At 42.8% G+C, this 11213-nt stretch overlaps 1 protein-coding gene across 1 annotated transcript; it reads left to right on the top strand.

The window, feature by feature from the left end:
* Nucleotides 1-2988: 2988 nt before the first annotated feature.
* On the top strand, nt 2989-10046 carry LOC311111179 (cellular retinoic acid-binding protein 1-like; the record flags this gene model as incomplete). The annotated part of the gene is made up of 4 exons (XM_084153872.1): nt 2989-3058; nt 4620-4798; nt 5456-5569; nt 9983-10046. 4 exons carry the CDS (start codon nt 2989-2991, stop codon nt 10037-10039), a joined length of 420 nt encoding a protein of 139 aa, XP_084009998.1. The 3' UTR covers nt 10040-10046.
* Between the last annotated feature and the right edge of the window lie 1167 nt (nt 10047-11213).

Raw genomic sequence — 11213 nt, 5'->3', positions numbered from 1 at the left:
ATTAAATTATCTGGCAACAGCTCTGGTGGACATTCCTGCAGTCAGCATGCCAATTGCGCGCTCCCTCAAAACTAGAGACATCTGTGGCATTGTGTTGTGTGACAAAACGGCACATTTTAGAGTGGCCTTTTATTGTAATGATCATGCTGTTTAATCAGCTTCTTGATATGACACACCTGTCAGGTGGATTGATTATCTTGGCAAAGGAGAAATGCTCCGTAACAGGGATGTAAAGAAATTTGTGCACAACATTTTAAAGAAATACACTTTTTGTGTGTATGAAACATTTCTGGGATATTTTATTTCAGCTCATGAAACATTGGACCAACACTTTACATGTTGCGTTTATATTTTTGTTCAGTGTAGTTTAGATCTTGCCTTCTAGGTTAATTTATGTACATTGTAGGCCTCCTGTAGCTCAGTTGGTAGAGCATGGCGCTTGCAACGCCAGGGTTGTGGGTTCGATTCCCACGGGGGCCAGTATGAAAAAATTTATGCACTCACTAACTGTAAGTCGCTCTGGATAAGAGCGTCTGCTAAATGACTAAAATGTCAAATGTACATTAGTATTTCTGTCTCAAATACTCTGTCATGTATTGGACGGCAGGTGGTTAAGAGCGTTGTGCCAGTAATCGAAAGGTCACTGGTTCTAATCCCCGAGCCGACTAGGTGAAAAATCTGTCGATGTGCCCTTGAGCAAGGCACTTAACCCTAATTGCTCATGTAAGTCGCTCTGGATAAGAGCGTCTGCTAAATGACAAAAAAAATAAAAAATGTATTGGAAAGGGCACTTCATATGGGAAATAAGGCTACCCTCTTTAGAGGCTTGTTTTGTAAATCCATACCCCCCTAGGGTGAGTAGGGACTGTCATCGGACTTCAAAGAAGGCAATAAGCAAGCACATTCAAAATATATAGGCTACTGCCTGGAATGTTAATATCCAACTTTATCAGAAAAACTATAAAAAAGGAATCCAGGTAGCACACAGGCTTGCTGTTTAACAAAGTGTGTTCTGTTGTCTACACAGTGACAGCCGAGTGGCTCGTTTAAAACATCAGCTATGGTCACATCACATGGCTCCAACATAATGGACATTCACTTGAAACCAAATGGAAGGAAAAAGGACAGAAATATGGAGAGACTACTTGCATTAATGAATACGACCCAAGTTTCTTTGATGGTTTTATGTGGCAGTGTTTCACTAACTTGGGTAATTACAACATCCCGATTGGATGCCACTCACCTTGCGTTGTTCTGCCATGACTAAGGTTACGCATGAGAAATTACCATTAAGAGAATGATGGAGGGGGTCTTTAAGATAGTCCTTTAGGAGTCCGTAGAAAAAGCCCCAGGGTTTTGAAAGGGTCCACGTTGGGCTAGCAGACATTTTGGGAGAGGACAATGCGATTCACTGCTCTGAATGGCTAATGTCTCCTAGATGTTCTTATGACTGGGGGGCCTTAGCATGTCTATTTGGAGGTGACGTTCTGACACACAAGGTCATGTATCTTTGTTGCTAGTTGGTCGGTGAGATGGATAGGGTCCATTTCGTTTAAATCCAATATACAGTCTTAGGGAAAAAAAGGTTCTATATAGAACCAAAAAGGGTTCTATTGCGCCCCTAAAGGTGAAGCAAGTGATATAACCCTTTTGGGTTCTTAACCTTTTTTCTTTTTTTAAGAGTGTGGTTAACTACTTCATAGTCCAAAGTGTGCAACATGGCTAGCGTATCTGTAACAGTGAGGCAGATATGAAAGTGATACAGATTTCAGAGGGGATGAACATCTTGACTAAACTGTCACCCATACATTTAAAAAATATATTTTGTCATTCAAATGTCTATGGATTGTCTCGTCACGACCAGCAGAGTACTTTCAAAGTTAGAAAATGTTTATCAAAGAATGGAAAATCAGTTAACTATCCCTTTAATGTGTATTTTTCCCCTCACAGCATGATAGTAATAATGAAATAAGTTCACTCACTAAAAAAACTAAAACAAAGCTGCATCACGAACCTCGTGAAAGGATCATTCATTCAACGCTTAACACAAAATCAAACCATCTCTGTTTTTCTTTCCCCTACCGCTCTCTGTGTGTTCAAAGAAAAACACCACCCAAAGACTAAAGACAAATCTATTGATTGATGAGACAAACTGTGGTGGACGAGCATGCATAGGGAACTAGATGGGAGCCTTTTTAACGCGACACTTCCTGGAGGGATGACAGAGTGCTCCCTGCTCTGCTCTATACATTAATTATCCACCGCTGTCTGGAAGCCACTTTGTCAAAGAGATTGATGAAGAGCCATCAGAAAGAGAACAAATCAGACGTGATGGGAGGGGGTGTGAGTGAAGCTATCGGGGCCTCTCATTCTGTGTTGGGGGGCTGTTTCAGTGAGTTTCTTGCTTGGGATGAATTGAATGCATGTTTAGTCTGATCCTTAGCTGTAGCCAGGGAGAGAGAGGGCTTGTCAATGGGATGAACGTCTATATCCACCCTCAAAGAGACGGTTCCCTAGGAATCCCATCTTTAGATGGACATTGACTCCCATCGTTTATCGAAGAAAGATCTTAGATCTTATCCCAACTACAATATTGGTTTATATTGGAAACCATAATTGCATTCAACACATTATTGTATTGCTGTGATGGTGACATCCATGGTTCTCTTCTATGGAGTTGTTCCATTTAAATGCCCTATTTGTCCTATTTATTTTGCAGGCTTGAAACTGGACCACCTGAACCCCTGTCCATCTGTCATTTACAATGGTCATTAAGAGGAGGACATTTCACTGACTCTCTTTCAGGACTTGAGAGAGAGAGAGGAGCATGCTGTGATGGGTTATTACAGAGAGAGAGAGAAAAGGAGGGAGGGTGAAAGGGAGAGTGTAGGGGAGGGATAGTGGGACAGGGAACTGAGGAGAAACAGAGGAGACAGAGCATATCAAGAGGCAGAGAGAGACCGGTACACGCCGAGCCTTCCCAAGAAAATGACCAATTTCGCAGGCACTTGGAAAATGAGAAGCAGTGAGAATTTTGACGAACTACTCAAAGCCCTTGGTAAGACATCTATAGTTCTTACCTGCTATCATTAAGAGCTATTTGATAGAATAAATACTTCAAAATCCTAACTGTTGTTTCCCTATTGTGTCTCACCACCAAACCCATCATTATTTTGATCTGTGATCTATTATTTGGGGAAATATTTGAGAAAACAATTATTGGGAAAGGCCACAGGGTGTGACACATCTTGATCATCTTTGAGTTTTGCATATATCCTCAGTTTTAGGATAATTCCATCATGTATTTTTGCCATGTACCTTGTTCATTTGAGCTGCATTTTATGTTGTCGTGGGTTGATATTCCCGAAAGTCATTTTCACATCAGTTTTCAAAAACATATATATACAAAAAAATGGAGTTGGGCATGTATAAAACATAATAGAAAATGTACACCAGGTGCACATGTAATACATATTACAAATCACTTATTGCATGTAAGCTTGATCTTGCGTGTAGCTTCCTGCCTTAGAATAGTCCTATTTCCAGTGAAAGCAGTGTGGGTGGATCAGCCCAATGCTGCACAGTTGAGCCCAGCTGCTGTGGAACAGATGAGACAATTCACTGTGTTTGTTTTCTCAAATACGTCTCCTGTGACTGCACTGAGATCTCACTTAATCTGAGGTCTAGATATTGGCTTGGACAGAACTTTGCCATTGTTTTGTTTTTTCATCGTGGAACAAAGAGATGAGAGGAGGAAAAAGGAGGAATGATTGACCTCTCCTCTGGGAAACGCAAGTACACAGATTGTAATTTAAATGAGAGCAATCAGACTCATAGTACTGAAGGATACAGTATTTGAGAAAGAGAGAGAGAGCAGCTCGGAAAACATATGCATGTTGGGAATGAATGGAAACAGCCAGACATTTTCTCATCCAACTGTTTGTACTGTAACACTGGGACAGAAGAGCCAACTAGCTCCACAAAATTTTCTCGGAGGAATCCATCAGTCTGCAGGAGAGCTAAACAAAGCTAATGACTCCAGCATTCCTTGTTTTCATCACCTTGTCATAGCGTCCCCCCATATTTGCAACATCTGCTGATAACCATCTCATTTGCGGTTGCTTGCCTTGAGAACTCTGTATATAAAAACCTGAATACCTACAGCGCACTATTGATATCTTCTCTCACTCCAATAACTTCCAGTCTACCATGACTTTGCCACAAATAGGTAACACTGCCACTATTCATTCCTCTTGTAAATAAGCACCACATACACCTTTGCAAGTGGAATTCATGATTGTTTTCCTTCTCCTATTAATGGCGCCAGGAGGAGACAGAAATTTAACTGTACTCATCCTTGAATTAAAGAAATGGGAGATGAGGATCTTATGAAATCTGCTAACATGACATACCAGATGTCAGTAAAAGTCAAACGGTAGCCCTGTGAAGCCGTATTGTCACCATGGGTTCAACCCAGTGGCATGTCATGGTTGTGTCCAGTCAGTTGCCGTAACCTGACAAAGTTAAAACTGATCAATGACACATTCTGACATGCAATTGGTTATGCAGCGCTTATGACCGTTAAAGTAAGCGTAATGACAGGTGTTATTTGCCCACAGGCGTCAATGCTATGTTGAGGAAGGTCGCTGGCGCCGCGGCGTCCAAACCTCACGTGGAGATCAGGCAGAATGATGAGCAGTTCTACATCAAGACCTCCACCACCGTGCGCACCACCGAGATCAACTTCCTCATTGGCCAGGAGTTCAACGAGGAGACAGTAGATGGCAGGAAGTGCAAGGTAAAGTCTCTGAGTCTGCCCCAATACAATGTAAAGGGAGTGTCTCTGCCCCAATACAATGTAAAGGGAGTGTCTGCCCTTATACAATGTAAAGGTAGTCTCTGCCCCTATACAATGTAAAGGTAATGTCTCTACCCTTATACAATGTAAAGGTAGTCTTTGCCCCTATACAATGTAAAGGTAGTCTACCCTCATACAATGTAAAGGTAGTCTCTGCCCCTATACAATGTAAAGGTGGTCTGCCCCCATACAATGTAAAGATAGTCTCTGCCCCCATACAATGTAAAGGTAGTCTCTGCCCCTATACAATGTAAAGGTAGTGTGCCCCCATACAATGTAAAGGTAGTCTCTGCCCCCATACCATGTAAAGGTAATCTGCCCCTATACAATGTAAAGGTAGTCTCTTCCCCCATACCATGTAAAGGTAGTCTGCCCCTATACAATGTAAAGGTAGTCTCTGCCCCCATACAATGTAAAGGTAGTCTTTGCCCCTATACAATGTAAAGGTAGTCTGCCCCCATACAATGTAAAGGTGTTCTGCCCACATACAATGTAAAGGTAGTCTGCCCCTATACAATGTAAAGGTAAAGATGGCCAGGACAGGAAAGTACATGGCTGTATTGACATGGACCCTCTTCATTTGCATCCTATCAACAGAGCCTGGTCACATGGGAGACTGAGAGCAAAATGTACTGCAGGCAGACTCTCCTGGATGGCAACGGCCCAAGAACCTTCTGGACCAGAGAGCTGAGGGGAGATGAACTCATACTGGTGAGGATCAATACCAACAAGTTTGGGACTAGAGAAAGGTAGTAGGCAAGGCTGTCATGTCAGGCCCCCCTCAGTTTGATCTATTTGTATACTGAAAATATAGATTGTTCCTTTCACAAAGAATTCATTCAAAGATCTCAAATTTGTCTATCAAATTAGTTTTATGACGTTCATGTTAGAATGTATACAGATCAAATATTATTTGTCACATGCTTCGTAAACAGGTGTAGATTTTAATGGTAGGTTTATTTGAACAGTGAGAGACAGAATAACAACAAAAAATCCAGAAAAATGCATGTCAAAAATGTTATAAATTGATTTGCATTTTAATGAGGGAAATACGTATTTGACCCCCTCTCAATCAGAAAGATTTCTGGCTCCCAGGTGTCTTTTATACAGGTAACGAGCTGAGATTAGGAGCACACTCTTAAAGGGAGTGCTCCTAATCTCAGTTTGTTACCTGCATAAAAGACACCTGTCCACAGAAGCAATCAATCAATCAGATTCCAAACTCTCCACCATGGCCAAGACCAAAGAGCTCTCCAAGGATGTCAGGGACAAGATTGTAGACCTACACAAGGCTGGAATGGTCTACAAGACCATAGCCAAGCAGCTTGGTGAGAAGGTGACAACAGTTGGTGCGATTATTCGCAAATGGAAGAAACACAAAAGAACTGTCAATCTCCCTCGGCCTGGGGCTCCATGCAAGATCTCACCTCGTGGAGTTGCAATGATCATGAGAACGGTGAGGAATCAGCCCAGAACTACACAGGAGGATCTTGTCAATGATCTCAAGGCAGCTGGGACCATAGTCACCAAGAAAACAATTGGTAACACACTACGCCGTGAAGGACTGAAATCCTGCAGCGCCCGCAAGATCCCCCTGCTCAAGAAAGCACATATACAGGCCCGTCTGAAGTTTGCCAATGAACATCTGAATGATTCAGAGGAGAACTGGGTGAAAGTGTTGTGGTCAGATGAGACTAAAATCGAGCTCTTTGGCATCAACTCAACTCGCTGTGTTTGGAGGAGGAGGAATGCTGCCTATGACCCCAAGAACACCATCCCCACTGTCAAACATGGAGGTGGAAACATTATGCTTTGGGGGTGTTTTTCTGCTAAGGGGACAGGACAACTTCACCGCATCAAAGGGACGATAGACAGGGCCATGTACCGTCAAATCTTGGGTGAGAACCTCCTTCCCTCAGTCAGGGCATTGAAAATGGGTCGTGGATTGGTATTCCAGCATGACAATGACCCAAAACACACAGCCAAGGCAACAAAGGAGTGGCTCAAGAAGAAGCACATTAAGGTCCTGGAGTGGCCTAGCCAGTCTCCAGACCTTAATCCCATAGAAAATCTGTGGAGGGAGCTGAAGGTTCGAGTTGCCAAACGTCAGCCTCGAAACCTTAATGACTTGGAGAAGATCTGCGAAGAGGAGTGGGACAAAATCCCTCCTGAGATGTGTGCAAACCTGGTGGCCAACTACAAGAAATGTCTGACCTCTGTGATTGCCAACAAGGGTTTTGCCACCAAGTACTAAGTCATGTTTTGCAGAGGGGTCAAATACTTATTTCCATCATTAAAATGCAAATCAATTCATAAAATTTTTGACATGCGTTTTTCTGGATTTTGTTGTTGTTATTCTGTCTCTCACTGTTCAAATAAACCTACCATTAAAATTATAGACTAATCATGTCTTTGTCAGTGGGCAAACGTACAAAATCAGCAGGGGATCAAATACTTTTTTCCCTCACTGTATGTGGTGAGTGTGAAAGTGTGTGTGTATGTGTATGTGTGTGTTGGGGTGTCAGTGTAAGTATGTGTGAGTGTGTGATAGAGTCCAGTGTGTGTGCATAGAGTCAGTGCAAGAGAGTTGGTGCAAAACATAACAAATGGGTCAATGCAGGTAGTCTGGGTAGCCATTCGATTAGCTATTTAGCAGTCGATTGGCTTGGGGGTAGAAGCGGCGTCCTGTTGGTTCCAGACTTGGTGCACTGGTACCCCACACTGTTAGTGATAACACTTCATTCTGAACCCAAAAGAGAGTAGGCCTGCAACTCATACTATGCCCCAAGAGATTATACTGTAAATTCAAACAGACGCTTGATGTCAAAGCTAAGATAAGCTTTTCCACCAGAGCACTCCATATGATGAATTTAGCTCTGCACAGCCCAACTCAGAAACTATTGTCACTGTTATGAACACTTCTGAAAGGGTTCCTAAGGGATTTCAAAGCTTTCTCTTTGATGTATTGCTACTGGCTGATATTATACTGCACAAACATACGTTTGTTGTTAAGCTCCTCACATACCAGGTCCTTACATCCGTCCAAAACACTTCTTGATGACTTCACGACACTGACTTTCATATTAAAAAGAAAAATGTGCTTTCTGTAAACTTCTGGCCTGTTTTAATTTTATAGACCAGATTGACAACAATAAATGGCACCAATAACCTTAGATTCCAGTTTATAAGTGATGAGGATAACCTCTTTATTGACTCGTACAAAGCCCAGAGGGAAATCAAGGGGAAAACCTCTAAGTAAGGGACTCATTTCTGGATAGCATGCTTGGACTTTGCAACAGGAGATGCTTTGAGCAAACATGAAATGTGTGTGTTTCAACTCAAGGGTTTGTAGTTCTGTGCATATTGAACCGATAAGCCATATGATAGGTCTGTGAGGCTGTTGTTGGACAACTGTCTGATTGTTTAAAGATGGGATCATGAGGTTGGCTCAGATTTTGGGCCAATATTGGTAAAGAGGGAGAGGTCAGTGAGACACGTGTGTTTTTTAAAAAGTCAAACATATTTCCCGCTAGGCACACATCATCTTGTGTTTTACTGTGGAGGAAAAGACTTTTCGCTATGGCGTGGTGTTGTCAACAAATGCTCAACTTGGTAGGGTCTCAAAGGTGGGAACCATGACTTTTTCTTATTGAATTACCGCAATATGGAGAAAGCCACCAATGCACTGCATCTGCCCATCCATATGCGGCAAAACCTATTGATGACAAACAAGGTGCCACGATACACTTCTTCCCAGGTCCCACAAATCGAAACACAAACCTCTTGAAAGGTTGATCCCCCACATACCTCCAGAATGTTGTACTCACAGGCTAAGTTAGAGTTTTTTCCATCATCAATGGATCTACATTTCAGACTACGTCACCCGTGAACAATTTGTTTATTAACTCCAGGGAGCTAATGGGCAGCACCTCATCCTCCACTAAAACAAGCCTGCTCTCCTTCCGGTGACAAAGGAATCTGGACCTGGCCAGTAAAACGGAAATGCAGGTGGCTCACGTCAAAGCATCTATGAGCAGATGAAGAAATTAAGCTTTCAATGAGGGGGGAAGGAGGGATGGAGGGGAGGAGAGGGATGGAGGGGAGGAGAGGGATGGAGGGGAGGAGAGGGATGGAGGAGAGGAGAGGGATGGAGGAGAGGAGAGTGTTGGAGGGGGGGAGGAGGGATGGAGGGGAGGAGAGGGTTGTTGGGGGAAAGAAAGTAATGAAGACCGTATGTTCTGGCTTTACTGTATCCAGTGATGTAAGACGGATGGAGTCCAGGATGGGTTCATTAGCTTGGCGAAATCTCGGGGGGCTAGTTTAGTTTAATAGGACGGGCAGCAGGGAATGTGCCTTCAGTTATTCTGATACTGCATGTGTTCGTGACTGACACACTGAACTCTTATCTACCCTGCTGTTGTACTGAAGAGTATCCCCTAGGTAAGAGGGGGGCTTTTCCTTCTCCAGTGCAGGCCTTTACCGCCAGAGAGGTGTGTGTGTGGAGGGGGGTTAAATGCTACTGGCTGTCTGCCTGCTCCTGCTCGCAATAATGTGCCTCATTGATCATGTTGTGTTGGAAAACGCCAATGGTCCCTGACGCATCACACGTTAATGTCTCCCTGGACACTCGCTGCACACGGCAGATGGCCCCATCTTAACGCCATTCTTTAAACCCGAATGATACTTACTTTCCTCCCTCCCTCCCTGGGTGCTGGGGTAATGATGATCTGTGGTGCTGACACAAGTTCGGTTGCAGTCTTGCTGCACCTCTGAAAGTACCATAAATCTTTGGGGCTCGATGCGCCTCCGCCACCCACACAGCTCTATCATTTCCCCCCATTCATTCACTGATACTGTAGCAGCTGCCACGTGCCAAAATGACTAAAGTCTTTGGACAGGAAATCTCAGCCAGTTGTGTGCTAAAGCAGTCTTCCATTCTGTCACAATGAGAGTTTGAACAATAAATATTTTTTTTATCCCACTTCTGGACACCAGTTGTCGTATTTGAGATTAACATAAAATCGTCCTGTGTTCTTATCTGAAGGTTCAAACACTGATCTACAACAGCAAGAAACACTTGTGTTGAGATAATTGGAGTGTTTTTCCCTCTCCCTTCTTTTTCAGACCTTTGGGGCAGACGACGTGGTTTGCACACGGATTTACGTACGAGAAATTAAATAGAACGTAGCATCAGGACCGACCAGGACCATCATAATGGGCTGCACCCTCCTTGGTACAGCTGCACTTTCAGATCAATATTTCCTAACATAGCATCATATATCAGATTAAACAGACACTAGAGATTTACCATGCTTCATGTAACTAGACCAAACACGCAATTGTATCTAGACAACATTGTTTCTCACGCCAACTGCCTCTTTAATAAAACAAATGTTTTTCATCATCCATCCTCCTTTTTGTATTTACAGTGTTTTGTCAGTATTGTCAATAAAAGAGCAAGACAATATACGTATAATTTATTTCAACATTTGTATAATTTGTCTGGTGACAAAGAAATGTCTAAAGAAACATCTGCTTGTATCAAGACAAACATCAGGTAGGAAAATTATTAAACTTAATTGTAAGTTTAGGTGACCTATCGCTTTAATATGCAGAAATGCCACAGCCAGGATGCAGAAACGGGCATCAGATTTGACCAATCAAAACAGATGCAGACCATATTTCTCGTGTTCAAGCAACTTGAACGCCACCTAGAGGATTAAAAGGAAACTACGGACAAGGCTTCAGTCTATTCAAATGAGAGTTTAATGCCAAACACCATTACTACACAACATCATAGAAGTCAAAGAAGAGGTGACAAAGGGACACAGAAAATGGACTACAAATGTAGTCTTTGTAGTTTGTATGTACAATTCAGCTGCCCGGTAGTCCTCCTGTACTCCATGTTCAACACAGTAAATAGAAAAATGAAAATCAGTCCAAAGATAGAAACAGTCCAAAGATTGTCTTTAGCTGGTTACAGCACTGACAGAGTAGCCTTGTTGGGACAAATGTTGATGGGGAAACTTTTCCTGTTTGGGTTGTTAAAATGTCCTCCTTCCAGATAAATTGGTGGCAGTTCAACTTCACACACACTCCCACGACTTACAACCCCCCTCAAAGTATTGCCTGCTGTAGCTGCGTCAATATATTCCAGGAGATGGTTCCATTGGTAGTGTAGGAGCGATACGTCAGTCAGGTGGATCTGAGTATCATTCATGCTCTGGTTGATGTCCATATCCAAAGTGTCTTTGTTGTTTAAATCTTTTCATGTAAATCGGAATGCCCAGTTTCTCATGTAAGATCAGAATTAACATCCAGAATCTACAGGCTTTGCTGGACAGAAACAGAACCG

Source organism: Coregonus lavaretus (assembly GCF_964263955.1).
Source record: "Coregonus lavaretus genome assembly, chromosome: 37".
Taxonomy (NCBI): domain Eukaryota; kingdom Metazoa; phylum Chordata; class Actinopteri; order Salmoniformes; family Salmonidae; genus Coregonus; species Coregonus lavaretus.
Note: the sequence above shows the minus strand (reverse complement) of the source record. Positions and strands in the feature narration are given on the sequence as shown.